Genomic DNA, 20,071 nt, shown 5'->3' on the forward strand with positions numbered 1-20,071 from the left:
CTGCTCGAGCATGGCCCCGCTGGCCACCACCCAGAGCCCTAAAGGGGACTCACATCCTGCTCCAGCCAGGGGGACATGCCCCCACCCCACAGCTGGCCAGGGACATGGGGCAGGCAGCCCCTGCCACAGCCTCACACCAGGGGCAGGCAGTCACTACCTCCACCCTCCACCTGGCCATGTGGAAAAAACCTGGGGGGAAAAAACCCTCAAATATCATTAGAAGGTACGTTCAGAGCGAGGCTGCTGAGCACACAGCCATAGGAATAAACATCGTCAATTACATCATTTTACCGCTAAACTTAAAGTGCGCAAATAAACCCCCATCTCCTACAGCCCAAGTTTATCTGTAGCCCTCTGTATTTTTTGTCATTAGCATCTTTCCAGGGAGCGTTCAGACATACGCAGACATCACACTTATTGCTCCAAGTGTTTTCTCTCAAAAGACAAGTAACTTCATTCTGCTTCCCGCCGCTCGTCATATGAGCTCTACAGCTCAAACCCCACCACCCCTTCACAGACCAGCACTTGCCCCATTGCAGATACACCCCCACAGCCCTTTGGGTGCTACACAGTCCCCTCCCCAATCTTAAAGCTGCACCACTGCTCCCGATAACTGCTGAGCACTCTGCATGCCAGCCCCCCCCCCCCCCCCCCCAGCCTGGCCTTGGAGCACACCCAGCTCAACTCAGACACGCTCATCATCACTGCAGAGTCCAGCATTCCCCCAGATTTCCACAGCACACGGCTCGAGGAAGGCATTTACAAACCCACAGCTGAGAGGAGGGCTCAGGCTGTCCCCAGGGCTGTCCCCTGCAAACTCCCATGCTGGTGGGGCATACAATCAGCAGCAAGATCTGCGCCCCCAGCACCTTCCCAGGCTGGTGGGTGTCACAGCCATGTGGGCACTGGGCAATGCCAGTCCAAGAGGTTCTGACCAGGGAGAGCTGGAGCTGGCTGGCAGGGACCCAGGCCATGGCCATTCCCAGCTGCACAGCAGCCAGGGTCACATTCCTGGGATGGCTGGGAGCTTTGGTGTTCACACAGGGAAAGGTCACCCTTGTGCATGCAGGCAGCTGCTGGGACCACCGCCTGGGTAGGGCAGGGGAAGGAGCAGCCCCAGGAGACAGAGAGGAAGCCCAGCAGCTCCTGCCAGAGCAGAGCTTCTTCCTGGCTCCAGCCCCACAGGATCCAGCCCTGGCACCGCCAAGGACGGGCAGCTGCACAGAGCCTGGAGTAGGGGGCAAATGAGGCCACCGTGTGACAGAAGATGGAAAGCCCAGTAAGCAAGGCAAGCTGGTGGCAGACACACACCCTTTCTCCATGACCACCTGCAGGACAGCACAGCCAAGGCCAGAGAGGTGCCAGGGTGATCTAGGACAGCTTTCACTGGGACATGACAGGAGCCAGCTGAGGACAAGAGATTTATTGGTCATTCTCTATATACACTTATATATTAATCTGTAGTAGAAAGCAGCAGTCACTAAGTGCACAGAGCAGCACCAACTTGTGCCTCTTCTCACGCCGCAGCTGGAGACTCAGCCACACAGCCCAGCCTAAGTTTACCCTCTTGCCTCCTCTGCACTACAGCCAAACATGGGGGGGGGGAAAAGATTAAACCTGCAGGCAGCGAGGCCGAAGAGCACTGGAGCAACCAGCAGGGTCTCAGCTGAGCCAGGACCAAAGACCACATCTCCTGGGGATGCAGGCAGAGCTCTGATTTGATCCCAAAAATACAGTCACCTAGCACAGTACTGGGAAAGGTAGGAACAGAGCCCTGAGGTTGTCCTGCCCCACCCAGGAGGTGGAGGTAGGACCATAAGTGGGAAGGATGACTCCTCCATCACTGAGCCAGGCCGCAGGGCCTGGGCAAGTATGTGGTAGGATGCAGCGAGTGCGAGGGAGCACCCAGGGCTTGCAGCAGCTGTGAGGGGCAGCCACAGGATTTGGGGCACAGCTGTGGGCAATGTTGCACCACAGGGACCCAGCTGGTGCAGCAGATGTTGCATGGCAAGGAAGGCTGATCTTCCCCCAGCCTGGCACTGGCAGGAGGAGCACTGAGCACAAGCATCCTCTGGCAGGGTGATGCCATGCTGGGAACCAAGCGGCCTAGGCTCCTGCTGCAAGGGTGCCTGCTGTCCCAGGTGTCAGGTAGTGCAGGACTCAGGAGCTGGCTGGGCCTGTTTCAGTCACTTGATGAGCACCTGGTTGCACAGAGCACACACGAACACCATCTCCCTCTGAGCTTCCGGGGCTGGAAAGGAAAGCAGGTGTCACAGATGCCACCCTTCCCCACTACGGGCTAGGGACCCCAGCCACGGAGCTGCTAACCCATCACTACTCTGTCCCAAGGCAGACTGCACTGGGCTGGTCCCATCTACCCTCCCCACCAGGGCTGGGGCAAATCCCTGCAGCAGAGTTCAGGGGAGAGCAGGAGCTCTGCCCTCCTCCACCTTTCCACTCACCCGTAGCTCCCATCACAGCCTTGGGGACTTTGAAGGAACAACACCTGGAGCAGAAGCTGTTCCCACAGTTACTGCAGCTCCGCTGTGGAGAGAGATGGAGATGAGACACTACTCCAGGCCCACTCCCAGCCCTCCCCAGCAAACTCCAGTGCCAAAGCACTGCTAACAGCATTCCCTGCTGAAAGGGAGTGAGTGCAAGCCCTAAGCCCCAACACCAACAGCAAAGGGGTCATCTGCCAACAACACCTGGACAAACTGCCCAGACCTAATGCTGGATCTGCATTCAAGTATGTTCTAACATCACAGGCAACCTGTGCCCATCTTGAGAAAGGACTGGGAATACAGGGTCCAGGAGGTTTAAAGACCTTATGTCACTTCCCATGCTCTAACCCTGGAGGGACACAAGCTCCAGAGAGTCCCAGATGTGTATTAAGACTAATCCAAGAGTAAGGGGAGGGTGCCAGAGTCTGGAGAACAGGAGGCAGCAGGAGAGGACAAGAGATGCATCCTTCCCATAGGACTGCATCAAGTGTCACACACATGGGCTCAGATAAGACAACAGGATGGCCTTTGCTCCTCTAGTTCCCACAAGCAGAGCCATGCTTTGCTTCACCAGAAGTTCTCAGGCCATGGTAAATGGGCTAAACCAGTGCACAGAGCAGGTGCCTTCCACACCAGCACATGCAGGTTTGGCCTGAGGCAGCTTCCAAAGGAGCAAATAGACGAAGGCTCCCCAGCACATGTGATCTCTGGCACCATTAGGCATGTGACAACACCCAGCACTTAGCTGGGGTCATCTGCTGCGGGGCTGTGACTGAGGCCAGCCACCCAAGTTGCCAGAGAAAGCCAAAGCAAGGCAGACACACACACCTCTGCCCCAGGTGCAGGCAGCAAGCTGGGCAGAAGACAAAAACTCACCCTCTTCTTGAGCACAGAGAAGGTGGCTGCACAACCTGTGCAGCTCCCTGGAAGAAAGAGAAGAGAGGTCAGGCAGGGTTCTGCTGCCTGGGACTGCAAGAGATACAGGAACACCCACAGCTGTTATAAAGGCTCAGTTCAGAGACAACATTGCTGCATCTTCCCATTCTTGCCCTTCCTGAGACAGCTGGGAATATCCTCCCCATCGAAAGGGCAGATCACTGGAGATGTCAGCATGTCCCTAGCAGGTACTACACCACTCTGTCTGTTCCCAGTTCAGTGGTCACCACCAGAAGCAGCACAGACACCACTCTGTTGAGCTCTCTCAAGCAGCACCCGCTCCCAGCCTTACCAAAGTTGTTGCTGGGGTAGCGCTTGCGCAGGCGCTCAGTCAGGCGTGACACCTTGCTGCGGATCACCTCATTTTTGCTCATAAAACCATTGTCCGGGAGGCTGAGGTCAAAATCTGCTGAGCACTGAGAGCTCTCATCATCCTCCTGCAGAGACCAAAGCCAGCTGAGTATGAAGGTGTGGCTGGGAGCATGCTCAAGGGGTGCAGGGCAGCCCACCCCAGAGATAGGCACCCAACAAGCAGGATGCTCCATCTGGCATCACCACAAGCCATCAGCAAACCAGGCAAAGGCTGCCAGCTCCAGCTGGGAGGAGATGCCCTTCTCTCGTACACCTTGGTATGGCAGTACTCACCATGACCAGTAGCTGGTTCTCCTTCTCCCGCAGCATGGGACAGAGAGGAGAGGCAGTACATATTTGAGTCAGAGGCACCCAGCCCCACAGCCACCCTCCCTGAGCACCCAGCTTGCCCACCAAGGTCCTCACACCTTCCCGCCTCAGCTGCCCTGCAGGTACAGCCCACCTCCACCAGCCTCAAACCTCAATAGCATCTTTGAACTCTTCATCAGGCTCTGCCTCCTCCGCCTCTTCCACACTGCCAGGGGTAAGGTCCTGCAAGAGATTCACAGAGCTAGTCCTGCTGTAGCCCCACACCCCCTGGCGCAGGTTCCAGGACAAAGGACCAGGCCCCTAGCAGCCCCATGAGAAGATAAGGATTCCAGAAGGTGAGGTGAGCCCCTGCCTCCCAAGGGTGCACCCTTACATGCAGCAAGAGAACTGAGCCAAGCCTCCAGCACAGCAAGGCAGCCCCAGAGTAACTCAGGAGGGGCTCCTGGGCTTCCAGCAAAGCTGGCAGCTGGAAGGAGTTTGTAAGTAGAAGGACAGAGGCACAGTCAGACCAAAGGGATGACCGTGCAGCTCCCACCCCACAACTACCAGCTCTGCCCCTGTCTCACCTCTGTGCTGGTGGGTGTGGGGGTCCGATCCAGCGGGGCAGCAGCTGGCAGGGGTTCAGCAGGTTCTGGAATGCTCTCAAGGGGTTTGGTGCCCACACACTGCTCAATTGTGGCCTTGAGTTCCATTATCACTGGTAATAGGGAAGCACATCTGGAGCAGGGTGGCACTTCTCCCAGCCTCACCACACAAAAGGCTGTTTGCAAGAGCCAATCTCCAGGGCTCACGCTGGGACACTAACACATACAACCTTCACCCATCAGGTAACCTAAGCCACCCTCCGCTCACAAAGCAGAGTTAGGGTAACAAGGAACCCTCTCCACCACCTGGCCCAGCTCAGGATAGGAAAAAGCAGGGGCCTTAGTCACAGCTCAGCCAGAGATCTCATCCAGCTCTCCTACAGCACATGCCACAGAACAGGGAGCACCTCCAGCTCTTCCCCTCCCCTCCAACAGCAAGTTTTCAAGCCTGCGTCATACACTGCCACAGGCACCAAGAGTATTACAAGTCCTGCAGAGCAAGGTAAGGGACGGAGATGGGTGACTATGCTCACGCACAGGCTGCATTGCCAGGCCATGGCTTGCCACAGCACAGAGGAGAGCAGAAAGCAGCACCGAGGCCAGGACGCACATCAGGTGAGGCTCCCACCTCTCCCAGCTGAGCCCCAGGCCCCCACCATCCAACCCGGGCTGCTGAGCACCATCCCTAGGACATAGTTGCGCCCTTGGTGGTGTTCAGGTCCCATGGAAGAGCCCAACATAGGACACTGGGCTCACATGATGGTGTTGGGAGAGGTCCACGGCAGGATCCCTGCTTCAGAGGGCCTTTCCCCATCCAATCCCACACAGGCCACTTCCAGGAAGGTCTTTTACCTTGGTAGAACTGGGTGTTACCCAAGAAGAGAGTGCTGTTGAAGATGGCCAGGACCCAGCAGAGAGGCAGCAGGTAAAGGACACAGACAGTGCCCAGTAGCGCTCCATAAAATCTGGTAAGGAGCAGCAAGACACTGCAGTCAAGAAAAAACAGTTCACACCACAGTACAAGCCCCCTTCCTTCATGGTCCTCCACCTGCTCTCTCCAAGTGCCAAACACATCAAATGCAACTCCACAGGCCTAGCCAGGCTCCCCTCCCTGCTCAGCCCACCGCAGGGTGCCTGACCTGGTACTACTCACTGGGAAGAGACAGTAGGGTTCTCCCAGTACAGTACGCGGTACACTGCCTCACAGGTGCAGCACATCCCACTCAGGAACCCCTCCAGCTGGATCAGGCTGCGAACAAGACCTCACAGTCGCAAAAAGGCCCAACAAACCCATCCTCTGACTCCCCCACAGTCATGCAGTTCACGGAGGGCCACACCGGCACGAACGCAGCCCCCCCGCAGCCACGGAGGAGCCTTCCCAGGCGCAGAGGCCACAGGAGCCCCGCAGCAGGGAGGGCTCCGGGGACTCACAAGCTCTTGACCTGGGCGATGGCCTCCTGCCGCGAGAGCTGCACCCTGCGCAGGTCCTCCCGGCGCACGCTGTGGTACCGCCTGCGCTCCAGCTCCGGCTCCGAGGGCCGGGCCCGGCACGACTCCTGCAGGTAGCCCAGCAGGGCCGGCACGGCGACCAGCAGGGCAAGCACCGAGTACCAGGCGGCTGGAAGAGGGGGGACAGCGTCAGCGCGGGGGGCGCCGGGAGGGGACCGGCCCCCGCCGCCGCACGCACCTTGGCCCAGGGTGAGCAGGAGGAAGTTGAGGCCGAGGCAGACCAGCAGGGAGCACACGGGCCGCTGCCACCTGCGGGAAGAGGGAGGGTGAGGGACGCGAGGCCCCGAGGGCGGGCTCGGCCCCGGCCCAGCGCGCACCTACCGCAGGAGGGAACGGACGCCCTCGGCGGCGTCCCGCAGCGGCTCCAGGTACAGCTCCAGCCGCCGGTAGCTCCGCACCAGCTCCAGCAGGTCGAAAGCGGCGGCGGCTCTGGGCGGCGGCGGCTCCGGCGGGGCCTCACCACTCCCCGCCGCCCCATCGGGGCCGCCTGCCGCCCCGTCCCGCTCTACCGCCTGCATGCCGAGCCGGGGGAACAGAACGGGCCGGGCCGGGCCCGCCGCCGCGCTCGGCCCTACGCCACACAGCGCTTCCGTGCGGCGGCCAGGTGCGCCCTGACCTCACCCGCGGCGCTGGCACGCAGCCAATCAGAAGAGCCGAGCTAGAGAGCGCCGGCAGAAGCCCCGCCCCCTGCGCGAGTTACGGGGCGGAAGAGGCCGCGGCCCCGGAAACGGGAGCGGTTCTGCCCCGGTACGTGCTGGTACTGGGGCCCGCGGGGGTGCTCCGGGGCCTGCCACCGGTCTGGGCCTGGGGCTCGGGGCCAGTCAGGGGCCGGGACGCGGGCCTGGTGAGGCCGGCCGTTATACGGGTCTCGGCCTTGATCCGGGTCCCGGCCCGGTCCCGATCCGCGTCTGGGCCGGTCCGGGGCTCAGTCCCGGTCTGGGGCCGGTCCGGGGCTGGGCACCGATTCTGGACTGACGCTGATCTGGGGCTCAGGCCCAGCCCGGGTCTCGTGCTGATGCGGGTCTGATCCTGGTCCAGGGCTCAGTCCCAGCCCAGGTCTCGGCACAGCCTGCTCCCAGCCCTGTTGGGGCACTGTGGGTTTGTCCCCGTGGGCTCCACTGCTGGGGCACCCCTCCACAGGGAGAGACCAGGCAGCTGCCCCACACCGGGGTTCCCTGGGAGGGAGCAAGGGGTTACCCCCAGGCCTGTGAGCGTGGCTGGCAGCCTGTCTGCTGCCCCTCCGTGCCCTCAGAACAGCCCAGGCCTGGCTGTGCAGGCATTGCCCTGCACAGCAGACTGCAGTCCTGCTCCCACCGCCCCAGGCACCACAGGCTGTCCTGCCAGGTGCTTGCAGTAGGGCAGGACTGCTGGCTCCCAGGGATGCTCTGGGGACCCCAGGCTGCATCTGATGCCAAAAGGGGAGGGTGTGTGTGCCATCCCATAATACTCCATGTAACCTTCTTAGAACCCTATGCCAGCCCTCGAGCTATGAGGGCAGTGCAGTGCTCGACACTGCTGTTTGCTGCCCACAGCCTCTGGTGAGCAGGGTACATGTCCCACAGGCAGAGGGGTGGGCAGCCCAGTGGCACCCCAGCTGCAGGTAGAGTTCCAAAGCTTATCCCTGTCTCGAGACTGTGGCCCAGGGCTGAAGCCAGCCCCAGGAGATGCTGGCTGCCCCCAGCCTGCCCCCAGCTCTCCAGTGGCCCAGCAGCGTGGGCACAACTACCCAGCAGCGCCCTGGCCCCAGCACAGAGAGCCCTTTCAGGCCAGAGTGATGAAGCTCATAGGAATGCAGCTCCATCCTGTCCCCGGTGAGTCCCTGCAGCTGCAGCCCCAGGGACTTGGCCTCCCTCTGCACTGCTGTGTGGTGGGAGGTGCCCACACGCAGCACCCACATGAGCACCAGGCTGTGCCCCGTCTCTGGAGGGGGCAGTGGGGCTAGGGACAGGAGACCCCAGGGCACAGGCCTATAGAGCCAGGTGTGATTTCAGCTCAGACCCCATCCCCAGCAGGTCGCAGCCCTGAAACAAAGCCCCAGACACCCATAAGCGCCAACGTTGCTTTATTTGGAAAGTGATTCCATAGGCACCAGAGGGAGGTCTGGAGGGGGACAGAGCCAGTGTGACAGGCAGGGCTGCAGAAAGCCAAGAAAAGGCACTTGTGGTGGCAGGAGCCCCGCTGGGCATTTTGGGCAGCCTGGGCCAGGGGCTGCACTGGAGCAGGTATGGGCAGGCAGTATCAGGGACCAGCCCTGACACAGATAGAGACAGCACATCCTGCCCAGAGAAGGGGTAGGTGGCCTGGGGGCTGGCAGGGCCCCCGAGCATGAGGAGGGATCAGCTGGGGCAGCACCTCGTGATGGAAGCGGTGACCCAGTGCCAACTCCAGACCCCTCCAAGCTCCAAGGGGATCATGGCTGCTGATTTCCACCTCAAAAAAAGGCACCAGGGAACCCCAGGCAACAGCCAGAGCCCGCAGCCAGCTGCTGGGGACACCCATCCTACCAGTCCAAGCCCACGCAGAGATTGGGACAGACCCTCCCTTGAACCAGGAGCGATGGAGAGGACCTGCCTCTAGGCAAAGCGAGGAGGTCTTGTGTCAGGGCAGCCCCAGTGTGGTGCTCCTCCAAAAATTCCCAGTCTCTGGCTGCCCATTGCTCCCGTCAGCCCTACACAGCGTCCTCAGGGCTTGGCACCTGGCAGGCTGTGGAGGCTGATCCAGCGTGGGATTGGCCCCGTTGCTGGTGTCCTCTTCTCCTGTTCCCCAAGACAGGCTGTGTCCCTGCAATGCCTGGCCCCAGCTCCCCTGCTGACACGGTGCCAGCAGCCACCCAGTACTGCCATGCTGCCATGCTCACCCTTGCCCTCCACCTCACCATGGTCTCCAGGCAGCGCAGGGCCCCGAGATGGAGCCAGAGAGTCCCGACATGAGAGTTTTCTGGGATGATAAACCAAGGGCTGCAAAGCCAGGCAGGGCTGCAGACCAGTTTCCAGCACCACCAGCAAGGTCGTGCCTGCCCCTGTCACAGCAGCCAGGCCACAGGGCAGGCTCGGTGGCTCCGAGTGGCTCAGAGCCATGAACCTCGCTGCAGGAGGGCAACGGGAGAGAACAAGCCGGTGCCCCGCTCCTTCAACCCCAGGGGCACCTGGCCCTGTCCCGGGGCAGTATGAACCTCAGGGCTGGAGGAATTCACCCCCTGCCCAGGGTCACAGGACCAGGCTATGCCCCGGCTCGCCCCTCCCCTCGCCCTGCAGTGATGGAGGCCTTGCTGCCCTGCACAGGCTTAGTCCCCAAACAGGACAGCGTGCCCGGCGGGCCGGGGGGATGCCGTGCCAGGCTGTGCAGGACCTGGGTGTCTCCACATCCCCAGAGTGCGGGGCAGGGAGGGGCTGAGCCCCGCGGGGCTCTGGCAAGACGGCAGACATGTTCAGGCCAGACAGGAGGAGGGGCCCGGGCTGGGGAAGCGGAGATCAGAGCCTCCCTTAGGGAACTGTGGAGGCACAGCGCAGCTGGGAATGGCAGGAAGGGGCTGCCAGAGGGTTGGGGGGGGGTGGCGTGTTTACGCCCACCCAGCCTCACTACTTGCCACTGCCCCTAGCTCAGCTCCCCCAGGCCAGTCCACCTCCGCCCCACGGACAGGCTGGCACCCACCTGAGCATGCAGCATCTGCAAGGCCGGGGGCAGGGAAGTTGGGCACGGGCCCTAGGGGCCTCCCAGAGTTCGGGGTCCCTCTGAAGGGCTCTCCGCTGGGGTCCTTCCACTTGCAATAACCTACGTCTGTCCAGGGCTGGGAGAGGGGCCTGTGCAGCAGCTGGGTGTCCACACTGTCTGGGCGGGATGCAGAGGAAGCCATGCTCGGGGAAGGCCTCTGTCCATTCGTCCATCTGCGCAGGAGTCCCTGGAGGAAGCGCGGTGCGTTCAGCCGGGAGGGGATGGGGCTGCAGGGTCACTTTGTCCCGAAGGGGGGCTGCGCTCTGTCCGCGGGTGAGAAGAAGGGGAGCCGAGCGCCATGGAGTCTCAGATGATGTCACGCTGGTCCTGGCAGCGCCGTGAAAGGCAGTAGAGCCCCGAGAAAAGGTACAGGCAGGCGGCGATGCCCCCGCAGACGGAGGCGCTCAGGTAGGCGCCGTAGAGGCAGTGCTGGCTGTAGCCCGGCAGGTTGCAATAGCTTCTCTGCCCAGCCTTGTAGCCCATGATGCCAGTGGCAGCTGCGTAGAGCCCCACGCCCAGCGCCAGGTCGTGCACCAGGTTGGTGAGGAGCCAGCGGGAGCCCAGCCAGGGCACCAGCGCCCAGCGCCCCAGCAGGCTCAGCCCGAAGAGGGCCAGGGTGAGAAGCCAGACCAGCACGGCAGCGAAGAGGGCGAAGTGGGCCGCTCCTTCGTACTTGTGAGCCGCCACCGTCACCCAGAAGGCAGCGCCCAGCGCCAGCTGCCCCAGGCGCAGCAGGCCCAGCGGGCTCCGCAGGTAGGCACGGTGCAGACTGAGGGAGCCGCGGGCCGGCGGCCCCGGGGGCGGTGGCACTGCCGGGGGAGCCGTGCGGGCCATGGCGGGGCCCTGCGTGCTCCGGCGCGGCTCGGGCGGGACTCAGGGCCCCGGCAGCGACTTCCTCCCCCGGCCGCTGCCAAACATCTGGCGCCTAACGGTCCTCCCCGCGCGGGGCCTCTCTGCTCCCCTCCCCGCCCCGCCCCCGCGCCCCGCCGCGCCTCCCGCCGGCCCACCGGACACCCGCGGGCCGCCGCGGACGGCGGCGGGGGCCGCCGCACCCCTCCCGTCCCGCCGCTGCAGGGGTGGCCGCACCGCCGGGCGCGGGAGGCGGCGGCGGCGGCGGGGCGGCCGGGTCCGGCGGGGCCGCGCGCCGGGACCCCGTGCGGCGGCCGGCGGGGGGCGCGCGCCGGGGCTCCCCCCTACGTCACCCGGGATTCCCCCTCGACGTGACGCGCGCCGGGGCTCCGCCCGAAGGCGGGGCCGGGCCCGCCACGCCCCCGCCTATTTACGTCACTTGCGCCACGTGTCCCCCCCCCCCGAGAGGCGGTGCGGCCGCGCCCCTGGGCGTCGATTGGCCCCGGCGACGGGAGGAGGGCGCGGATTGGCGGGGCGGGTGAATGAACGGGGCACGCGGCGGCGGCGGGATCCCGGTGCGGCGGCGCGAGGCGGCCCCGGGAGCGCAGCGGCCACCCGGCAGACCCGCGCCGATCCGCCACCGCCAGGTCTGTGCCGGGGGCCGGCGGGCGCGGAGCGGGGAGAAAGTGGGTCACGGCGGGGCCCAGCGCCCCGGGCACCGGCGGGGCGGGACCGGACCTGCGTGCGCCGGCCCTAGCCGGCCGCCTCCCGCGTTCCCGGCGGCCCCGCCCGCGCGGCTGGCCTCCTGCCCGGCACCCCGGCCCGCCCCCTCCCTGCGGCCGCGGCGCGGCGTCGCCCCGTCGCCTGCCCTTTCCTCGCCGGCCTCCGGCAGAGGCGGGTCGGGCCGGGCGGCGGGAGCGGAGCGGAGCCTGACGCCGTCTTTCCGGTGCCCGCAGCGGCCGGGGCCATGGGCACGCCCGCGTCGGTAGCGAGCGACCCTCCAGGGCAGACGGCGCCGGCAGCCCGCGGCCGCAAGCGAGCATCGGCCAACATCTTCCAGGGCGTGGGGCTCCCGGAGCTGCGGAGCCTGTTCCGGAGCGGCGGGGCCGAGCGGCCCGAGGAGCGCGCCCGCCTCGTCTGGCGGTACGCGGGGCAGCGGCGCATGGCGCGGGCCCTGCGGCGGCTCCGGCGGCGGACGGCCCGGCCCGGCAGCGGGATGGCGGCGCTGCGACGCTTCGGCCGCCTGCGGTAGGTGCGGACCGGGACGGCGGGGAGCCGCGGAAGCGCCGCCGGGCCGCGCCGCTAACGCACGCATCTTCCCTGCAGGATTGCGGAGGAGCCAGAGGGCGGCCGCGGGACCCAGGCGCCCTTGGGGTCCACGTACCAGCGCTGACTGGCCGGGCCGCAGAAGAGCAGAGCTGCCGGGCTCTCCGAGGACACTAAGCGCGCCGGACAGGGGTCGATGTTTAATAAAATAAAAAGTGAACGCTGGCGGCTGCGTGAGGCTCTGGTTGCGCCCTACCAACTGCCGGCCTTTCCGCAACGCGGCAGGACCTTTGTCCAGGCCGTTGTACTGGACCCGGTGCAAGGGGCACAGCCCCAACCCACTCCGGGGTGCTGTGGGAGACGTGGAGGTAGCCAGCTGAACAGCAGCTCTGTTATTCAGACGGTTGCATGGTTTAAATACATTACATACATTTCTACAGTGCATTAGAACAATACATTTTGGATCAGTCAGAGATGCAGCTGGGTCCGGCCGGGGAGCTGGGGTCTTGCTGCTGCCCACCCTGTGCTTGCACAGCCAGGGCCGAGCCCCCTCGCGGTGCTAGAGACAAGGGACCTGCTCTCCCCTCCCAGGCTCAACCACCAAAGCTCCAACCCACCTGGTGTTCTGCTCCCCGCAAAGATGGGCTGGCAGGACAGTGAGACCCAACACCAGTTTCCCCCAGCAGCAAGAGAAACCGCAGCTCAAGGCAAGCAGATGCAGGCAGCAGCCCTGGTACCGTTTTATACAATGCAAGCTCAGCAGCTTCTGGAGAGAGAGTGGCTCGGTGCCTCACCCACCCACAGCAGGCCTGCGAGATTGTCAGCACCGGGGCAGCCAGGAGCCCATGCTGGCCCCCCAGTGCTCCCATCACACCTCCCACCCATGCAGTAGAAGAGCCCTTCTGGCTCTTCCCCAGCAGCCCCCTGCCCCTCAGGGGGCCTCTAGGCACAGACAAGGCTGGCACCATGCTGGCTGCACAGCAGCCAGGGGGCTTGCTGGGAGCAGGGGCAAAAGCCAAGCAAGAGCAGCCATGGAGACCCAGGAGGGATGGACTGGGGCAGCAGAGAGAGAGAGGGTGCTTGCACCCACCCTCAGCCCTCTCCAGCTTGGAGGCGGGGGCTCCCACAGGGCAGGCACTAAGCTACAGCCCCTCCCAGAGCTGCCTGCTCTTCACAAGGACAAACCAGCACCTCTTTCTCCTTAGTGCCTAACAGCACCCAAACCAGCCCCATGAGTTGTCCCTTCTATCCCCTCCTCAAGCCCCCAGCCAGAGAACAGCCGTTCATTGCGGTCCCCACTGCACCAGTGGGCAGCAGGAACTCCCCCTGAGGAAAGCAGCGTGCACAGGGTTGGGGCAGAAGAGGGACAGTGGAGGAGTACAGCAAATCCTCAGGGAAAGGGAGGGAGGCATAGCCACTACAGACCTTCCCAGCTCAGCAGCTGGCATAGCGGGGAAGAAAAGGGCCAGTGGCTAGTGTAAAGGGCTGGACGGATCCTGGCCAGGGCAGCCTGCTCATCCCAGCCCCACGCAGGGGTGCTCAGAACTGCACGCAGGCCAAGGAAGGGAGGCAGGGGCAGGGTCCCACCACACCATGGCTCCCAGCAGATTCCCACACCACCCCCTGGGCTCTGCCCCAGGCAGGGCACCAAGCTCCAACGGAGCTGAGGAGAGGCCGTGCCCAACCTGCCTGGCTCCTCCAGTTCAGCTGCAGGTTCCTCCAGCCGCACCTGCTCGCTCTACCCAGAAGGTCGAGTCCCAGCCACAGGAGCCAGCAGTGGCCCAGCTCCTCTCGCAGTGCTAGTCCAAGGCGGCCAAGCCCTGCTCACGGCTCCCACAGCTACCACCATGAGAAGAAAGGCTTCCGGCTCTGGAAGCTCTGCGTGTAGGACTCGCTGGCAGTGCGCTGGTGGGAACGTGCTGTTTCCACAATCACGGGTGGCATCTGAACCAGGTGCAGGGGGCTCTTTCCGTCTTTCAGCGCCTGAGTCAGGTTCAGGATCTGTCAGACACAACAGAGCAATGCCTGAGCTGCCCTGCCGGACCAACAGAGACCGTACCCCCCTGCGCCCTTCCTGCCACACAGGCAAGACAAGGCTCCACACCTCACTCATCTGCCTTCCCTACGCACAGCTTACCTGGCCTCTCATAACAGCAATCTGTTTGTGAAACTGTCCCCTGTCAAAGCCAGGGTCTTTCTGCAAAAGACAGAGCAGATAACACAGTGGGTTTCTCCTGCTGCCCCACACCCATGTAAGAGACGTCTATTCCCCAAGCAAGCTTCCCTCCTCCTGTCCCACGGGTTTCCTGCTTCTCCCCACACTGAATCTTCAGCGGGTGGCAGAGGGATAACCCTGCTATGCCTCAGCCCAGAAACAGTCAGGAGCTTGGCCACCTTTCTGTCCCCTGTAGCCTTGACAGGGAGCTCCCCAACACCAACCCCACTTTCCTTCCTCCTGAAGCATCCTCATCCACTCCCCTAGCTCACCTTGAAGAGCTCATACAGATCTTCCTCTAGGTCCTTGACAAAGTTGGGGTCTGAGATCTTGGGAAGAATCAGGTCCTTGATCTCCTGTGAAAAGGGGATTTTGGCCTGGGGCAGCCATGCCCAGTAGAACGGATCTGTGGGAGGAAGCAGGAGACATTAGAGCTGGGGAAGGCAAAGGATGGTGCCACATGTCCTGGCTGCCAGATCACCTGAATTTGGGACACAGGGTCTAACACTCGTTTCCTACAGCCTGTGCTGAGGTGGAGCTGCCCACAAACCCAGAATGTTTGCAGAGGGACAGCCCCAGCCCTCTCCAGCCCTTAAGGAGGATGCTGGAGCACAGAGTTGTACAGCTTGTCAGAGTGCCCTGGCACAGCCTGAGGGACTCACATGCTCTCCAGGAGTCCGGGTGTTTCAAGGGAAAGGCCAAACCATTGTCAATAGCAGCCAGCTTGATGATGGGCTCCTTCACCACCACCCAGTCGCTGTCCTGGAAGGAAGCGGAGCATGTCACAAGGAGGCCACCCCAGCAGGAACAGTCCCCCTCTCACAACCTGCAGCCCCACTGCCAGGATCTTTGCCCTGGCTACCGCAGAGGCACAGCAGCCTCTTGCCCATAGTACGGCCCCTGGCCCGCAGGGAAACACCATCTGCTTTGTGTGGGAAGGGGACAAAGCTGCTCCCCCGACAGGCCTCACCCCAAGGATGCACAGGTCCAGCAACACCATCTTCTCCCCTAGAGCCCATCTGCCTCCTCACAAAGTCCCACTAGGACACAAACCACTGACACAGAGGGCAACGAAAGGCCCAGGAGATAAGATCAGGCCTCCAAATGTTCAGAAACCCAAGCCAGCTAGGAAATTCCCAGCTTGTCTGCCACACAGGCAGCTTGCAGGAATAGAGCTGCCTGTGGAGCCATGACCTGGGAAATGCTACTCACCCGCACGCCAGCGCTGTCCAGGGGACAGTCATACTTGATGAGCCAGTTGTCATTGCCCCGATCTGAAGGGAGATAAAACCAGCTGTGTCAGCACCACGGTCTGCCTGCACCACCACCGGGCAGAAAATCACTCCTCCTCTGACCCAGATGACCAGTTTTAGGCCCAAACTCTAGCACAGAGCCCTTGAGCTTGCTGCAGGCCTGGGAAGCCACATCAACCTCCACACAACCAGCTCTGGAGACCGGAGAGGTCCACATATCCCTAGCACTCTGGGACTTTTCTCTTGTGAGCTACCTCGACCCTTTCCAGCCTGGCAGGAGCTCAGAAGCTCAGCATGAGATGGGATACTGAGGCACAGTCAGGTGCTGAATCTCCAGATGTCCCTGGATCCTCACAACCACAACTAGCAAACTTTCATTCTAGCACTGTGCTGGATCCAGACCTCCCAGAATGCAGGCCAGCATCCAGAGCACAGCCACAGTGGTGGACAGCCACAGCAGCTGCACTCTACCCAGAGGCAGCTGCCACCTGGCAGCAACCAAGTGGTGTTGAGAGGAGTTTTGGATGCCGGGAAGAGATGCCAAGTCCCTGCCCCCCTCCCTTTTTTCCAGCTGGCAGGACGTGAAGGAGCAGGCAGTGTCTCACGCCAGGCAGCTGGCCCTACCGGTGTTCCTGATGATGTAGTCCAGCACCACCAGCCGCTCGAACTGCAGCAGCAGCTGCCGGTTGGTATTCTCTGGGAGTGGCTCAGCTTCAAACCGCCGCAGCCAGTAGTCAGCATCCTTGTAGCCTTCCACAAACAGCTGGAAGGAGCCCACCTGAAGCAAGGAGAAGCTGCATTACAGGAGGCCACAGAGGAAGAAGCAGCAGCAGGAGGCAGGTGCAGAGGCCAGCAGCCCTACCTTGGGCGGCAAACCAATGCGGTTGAAGCGCTGGCCGACTTTCGGCACCTTCTCCAGGGCCAGCCTCTTCCCTCGGGACTTCACCCTGTCAATGGCACTGTAGTTAAAGGTCTCACTGGCTAGATACACCACCTGGAGGGACAGGAGTGCAGATGTCAGCAGGGGCACCTGGCAATTGCCACAGGACTGGCTGATAAAACCAAGACACAGTATTTCCCATGACTCTGCCCAGCATGAGGATCCCCATGGCTTCGGCAGGAGCAGTCCCGGTCCAGAGTTCTCAATACACATCTGAGGCGAGCAGTGCCACAAGACAAGGCACAAGCAGAGCTGTGCAGAAGCAGATAAAAGCCTCCCTGGGACAAGATCCCAGCAGCTGTCCCCTCACCTTCGTGCGAGGAACAATGCTGAGTTCCAGTTTCTGGTCCACCAGGCTGGCGCCCGCCTCCGACAAGTAACCCTGGTTGAGGACAAGGCAGTCTCTCCCAAAGCAGCATGGGCAGCACAACTTTTGCAGCCACTTGGTCCACTTGGGGTTCAGCTGCCCGTACGGCTCCTCATTCTTGGGCTTGAAGACACCAATGATTTTCTGTGAGTGGGAGAAAGAGAGGAGGGCTGACTTAAAGTAGTTGGCAGTCGGGACACTCCCCTCCAAGCCAGCCCTCAGCGGGGACACTCAGAAATGGGCCCAGAACAGCCCCTCACTGGGGCAATAACTAGCCCCTGGGACCAAGAAGACCCCACAGCTCCTGGGAGAGAGGCAGGCAGGGGCTGGAAGGGACCCTTCCCCAGTCAGTGCCCCATCCCATGAGAGCAGGGTGCTGCCCAAACAACCTTCATACCCAGTTCACACACCCTCCTTGTCCCAAAAGACACCAGTGATGATGCTGTCCCCTGGTAAACATCCCAGTTCCATCCCAGCAACCTTTGGATGGCTGGGAAGAGCTGCTGCTTCCCACCACTCATTACGTCCACACAGGAGAGGAAGATAGCAACCCCTGCCCTCGCTCCAAAATCCATTGAATGGAGCTGATCCCAAACTGATCAGAGGAGGACCAGAACAGCTGAGCAGCTGGAGGACTCCCAGGGAGCCCAGGGCTCTGTGCTTGGTGGGCCAGCTAGAGACAGCAGAGTGGTTGGCTCTATGGGTATACAGTGGGCAAGAGGTTCTGACAGCTCCAAACCAGCCACCAGCCCCTCAATCCAGTCTCACACACACCAACCCAGTAGAGGGGACACCAGCACAAGTACTCCATTGCTGAAAGGGGCACAGAAGCCTTGTGCTAGGTGCTGCACTATCACCAAACCAGCACTACCAAGACACACAACTGAGACAAGGGTCGGGACAGGAGCAAGGCCACCTGCCCCCACAGGCCAGGCTTCCCTGGGGGACTGCACAGTAGCTCCAGGCTGGAAGTCCCTGCTCTGGGGTGACTCAGCAGCATGTGTGACCAGCCCTCCTCCCCATGGCTGGTGCTGGCCCTGGCCTGAGCGGGTGGCATTTCCCCAAGCCAAGCTCCTACCACAATATGTAAGTGGGACGTGAGTCCCAGCACCTCAGCAGGGGACCCCAGTGCAATCCCAGTCTGCCAGGGGCCAGAAGCCAGCCCAGGGCAAGCAGGAACAGGGGTTTGTTCACCAGAAGAGAGGAAGGGTTTGAGGGAACAGGACCGCTTCAGCCACCCACAGATCACACGGAGGAGCCACTTCCCCTGGGCAGGCAGGAAGGCAATTCCCTCATCAGCCCCACGTGAAGGCAAATGACTGCCAACACGTCCTTGGATACAAGCCTGCAAGAGGCTTGTTGGGAGCTCTGAAAGCAAAATCGTGTGCTCTGAGGAGCTAATCCAGTAGAACAAGGCCTAGCCAGGCGGGACAGTGCAGAAGCAGAGGCCAGAGGCCTGGCAGCACAGCATCCCCTTCTAAACAGACCTGTGCCAGGAGGAGTGCTGGCAGGGAAAACAGGTCTGCTTGTTTTCTGCAAGGCAGAGGAAGCACATCCCAGCTGGGACAGCTCAAGCCCCAGCAACCCAGAGAGAAGAAGACACAAGAAAAGTTTTTTCCCTGAGTTCCCTCGCGCCCTGCCTGCCACAGCAGTATGCTGCACTCTCTCCCATGCCAGCAGCAGGGAAGTTTTGGTAACCCTGGGCAGCAGCCACAGAAACTACGCACACACCACATTTAATGACAGCAGGACAGTCTGGGGGACCTGCCAGGTGACATGGCCAGAAATATACAGACTTTAGCTCCTCGCATGCATCCTCCACTGGCCCTCGCCAAGCTCAAGTCTCCTACAGTCAGGCAGCCTCTGCCCTGCCACCTCCAGATAGCTCATCCAGCTGCCTACCCCAGTGACACCACGTCTCATATTGGGCAACTGGAAGGAGCAGGAACATAGCAGGGGTGCAGGAAGAGGAAGCATGTATTGCCCCAGAGCCTGCCAGCTCAGCTGGGACCTGACAGCCGCAGCTCCCAGAAGCCAGGCTCCACCTGGAGCAGGAAAACTAGGGCACACCAGAGACCAACGAGCCCAGGTCTGCTTCCCAGGAAGCATCCCAGCACACATGTGGAGAGGGAGTCATGGGAAGCAGCAACAGCTCAGATAATGGGGCTGGGCACCACAGGTCACAAGACAAGCCGCCCAGTGCTGTGCTCATATGGAGCCAGCGGCACGGGCACAGCTGCCACACAGCTGGCCAGACCCGGAGCGGACCAGCTGGGTGTCGAGACCTTTGCCTCGACTATATCGAGCGCGCAGCCACAGAGGAGACGCCTCCCTCCTGCCTCGCAGGCCAAAACCCAGCCCAGCTCCCAGTCCCAGCTGGAGCCACCGCGGTCAGGGGACGCAGCTGCACAGGCCCGGGGCGGAGGGCGGCCCTTCTCCTTGGGCACGGCCGCCGCCCGCTCTCGCCGCCGGCCCCACCGCGCTTCTCCCCGGGGAAGCCCGGGTCGGGCGGCTCCAGCCGCTGCCGCCAGCCCCCCCCCAGGCCAGTCACCCCCCGCTGCCCCGGGAGCGCCCCCCTCCCGGCCAGCAGACCTCGGGGAGCGGCGGGCCACCCCCGCGGCGGGCAGGAGGGCCCGGGCCGGCTCACCCCCTGCGGGTCCTTGACGAAGTAGCTGCCGCTGGAGCCCTGCGAGATGCGCTCGGGGAAGATGCCGCGCTCGCTGGCCAGCTCGGCCCGCCGCACCACCTCGGCGAACTCGGGGTCCTCGGGGAAGTCGTTCCGCTCCCGCTGCGCCGCTGCCGCCGCCGCCTGGGCCTGCGCCTGCGCCGCCGCCTGGGCCTGCGCCTGGGCCTGCGCCGCCGCCGGGCCCCGCGCCCCGCGCTCCAGCAGCGGCTGCCGCTCGCGGTCGCGGCCGCCGGGGGAGCCGGGAGGGGAGGGCGGAGGCGGCGGCGGCAGCGGAGCGGCGGGCGGGAGGGCGCGCACGGCGCCCCCCGGCAGCCCGTAGTCGGGGCCCTGCGCCCGCTCCGGCGAAACCAGCGGGCTCGTCTCGTCCATCGCGCCCGCCCGGCCCCGCCGCGCCGTCCGCGTCAGCGCGCCGCCGCGCCCCATCGGCCGCTCCGCCCCCCGCCACGCCCCGGCCGGGCGGGGCCGTGTGAGCCGCGCCCGCCGCGGGGCCGGCTGCAGCTGCGACGCCGGGCGAGGCGCACCCGGAGGCGCCCCGCACCGCCGGGCCGCGGCGGGGTCCGCCGGCCCCCC

At 63.1% G+C, this 20,071-nt stretch overlaps 4 protein-coding genes across 12 annotated transcripts; 1 reads left to right on the forward strand and 3 right to left on the reverse strand.

Moving 5' to 3' along the window:
• Positions 1-1,404: 1,404 nt before the first annotated feature.
• ZFYVE27 (zinc finger FYVE-type containing 27) lies at positions 1,405-6,907 on the reverse strand. Of its 7 annotated transcripts, none has more exons than XM_037400805.1 (12): positions 6,536-6,906; positions 6,393-6,463; positions 6,137-6,323; positions 5,859-5,954; positions 5,558-5,670; positions 4,688-4,818; positions 4,272-4,343; positions 4,086-4,106; positions 3,733-3,877; positions 3,333-3,427; positions 2,463-2,544; positions 1,405-2,251 (listed from the first exon to the last, which is right to left on the reverse strand). In XM_037400805.1, the coding sequence occupies exons 1-12, from the start codon at positions 6,730-6,732 to the stop codon at positions 2,187-2,189; spliced, it is 1,275 nt and encodes a 424-aa protein (XP_037256702.1). In that variant the 5' UTR covers positions 6,733-6,906; the 3' UTR covers positions 1,405-2,186. The 7 variants fall into 7 exon arrangements, with proteins under 7 accessions (XP_037256702.1, XP_037256703.1, XP_037256698.1 ...); XM_037400806.1 differs by having other exon boundaries at positions 3,381-3,427; positions 6,536-6,904; XM_037400801.1 differs by having other exon boundaries at positions 6,137-6,463; positions 6,536-6,907.
• A 1,352-nt stretch (positions 6,908-8,259) lies between these two features.
• Positions 8,260-10,879, reverse strand: MARVELD1 (MARVEL domain containing 1). Its single transcript, XM_037399902.1, has one exon. It carries the CDS (start codon positions 10,757-10,759, stop codon positions 10,232-10,234), a length of 528 nt encoding a protein of 175 aa, XP_037255799.1. The 5' UTR covers positions 10,760-10,879; the 3' UTR covers positions 8,260-10,231.
• Positions 10,580-12,265, forward strand: AVPI1 (arginine vasopressin induced 1). 3 transcript variants are annotated; one of them, XM_037399906.1, is made up of 3 exons: positions 10,580-10,678; positions 11,731-12,022; positions 12,101-12,265. In XM_037399906.1, the coding sequence occupies exons 2-3, from the start codon at positions 11,742-11,744 to the stop codon at positions 12,165-12,167; spliced, it is 348 nt and encodes a 115-aa protein (XP_037255803.1). In that variant the 5' UTR covers positions 10,580-10,678; positions 11,731-11,741; the 3' UTR covers positions 12,168-12,265. The 3 variants fall into 3 exon arrangements, with proteins under 3 accessions (XP_037255803.1, XP_037255802.1, XP_037255804.1); XM_037399905.1 differs by lacking the exon at positions 10,580-10,678 and adding an exon at positions 11,299-11,421; XM_037399907.1 differs by lacking the exon at positions 10,580-10,678 and having other exon boundaries at positions 11,428-12,026.
• Positions 12,266-12,417: 152 nt separating this feature from the next.
• Positions 12,418-20,040, reverse strand: PI4K2A (phosphatidylinositol 4-kinase type 2 alpha). Its single transcript, XM_037399900.1, has 9 exons — positions 19,463-20,040; positions 16,759-16,959; positions 16,371-16,502; positions 16,133-16,286; positions 15,468-15,529; positions 14,918-15,017; positions 14,528-14,661; positions 14,178-14,237; positions 12,418-14,041 (listed from the first exon to the last, which is right to left on the reverse strand). The coding sequence occupies exons 1-9, from the start codon at positions 19,922-19,924 to the stop codon at positions 13,880-13,882; spliced, it is 1,467 nt and encodes a 488-aa protein (XP_037255797.1). The 5' UTR covers positions 19,925-20,040; the 3' UTR covers positions 12,418-13,879.
• Positions 20,041-20,071: the final 31 nt, after the last annotated feature.

This window comes from Falco rusticolus, chromosome 9 (genome assembly GCF_015220075.1).
Source record: "Falco rusticolus isolate bFalRus1 chromosome 9, bFalRus1.pri, whole genome shotgun sequence".
NCBI classification, from domain to species: Eukaryota; Metazoa; Chordata; class Aves; order Falconiformes; family Falconidae; genus Falco; species Falco rusticolus.

Coding starts and splice junctions, on each gene's coding strand:
- AVPI1 (XM_037399906.1), top strand. CDS start 11,742: ATGGGCACGCCCGCGTCGGTAGCGAGCGACCCTCCAGGGCAGACGGCG. Junction 12,023..12,100: donor CGACGCTTCGGCCGCCTGCG/GTAGGTGCGGAC, acceptor TCTTCCCTGCAG/GATTGCGGAGGAGCCAGAGG.
- PI4K2A (XM_037399900.1), bottom strand. CDS start 19,924: ATGGGGCGCGGCGGCGCGCTGACGCGGACGGCGCGGCGGGGCCGGGCG. Junction 14,238..14,527: donor ATCTGTATGAGCTCTTCAAG/GTGAGCTAGGGG, acceptor TGTCTTTTGCAG/AAAGACCCTGGCTTTGACAG. Junction 14,042..14,177: donor TTGCTGTTATGAGAGGCCAG/GTAAGCTGTGCG, acceptor TGTGTCTGACAG/ATCCTGAACCTGACTCAGGC.
- ZFYVE27 (XM_037400801.1), bottom strand. CDS start 6,732: ATGCAGGCGGTAGAGCGGGACGGGGCGGCAGGCGGCCCCGATGGGGCG. Junction 2,545..3,332: donor TGCCTGCACCTGGGGCAGAG/GTGTGTGTGTCT, acceptor CTCTCTCCACAG/CGGAGCTGCAGTAACTGTGG. Junction 2,252..2,462: donor GGCTGTGATGGGAGCTACGG/GTGAGTGGAAAG, acceptor TTTCCTTTCCAG/CCCCGGAAGCTCAGAGGGAG.
- MARVELD1 (XM_037399902.1), bottom strand. CDS start 10,759: ATGGCCCGCACGGCTCCCCCGGCAGTGCCACCGCCCCCGGGGCCGCCG.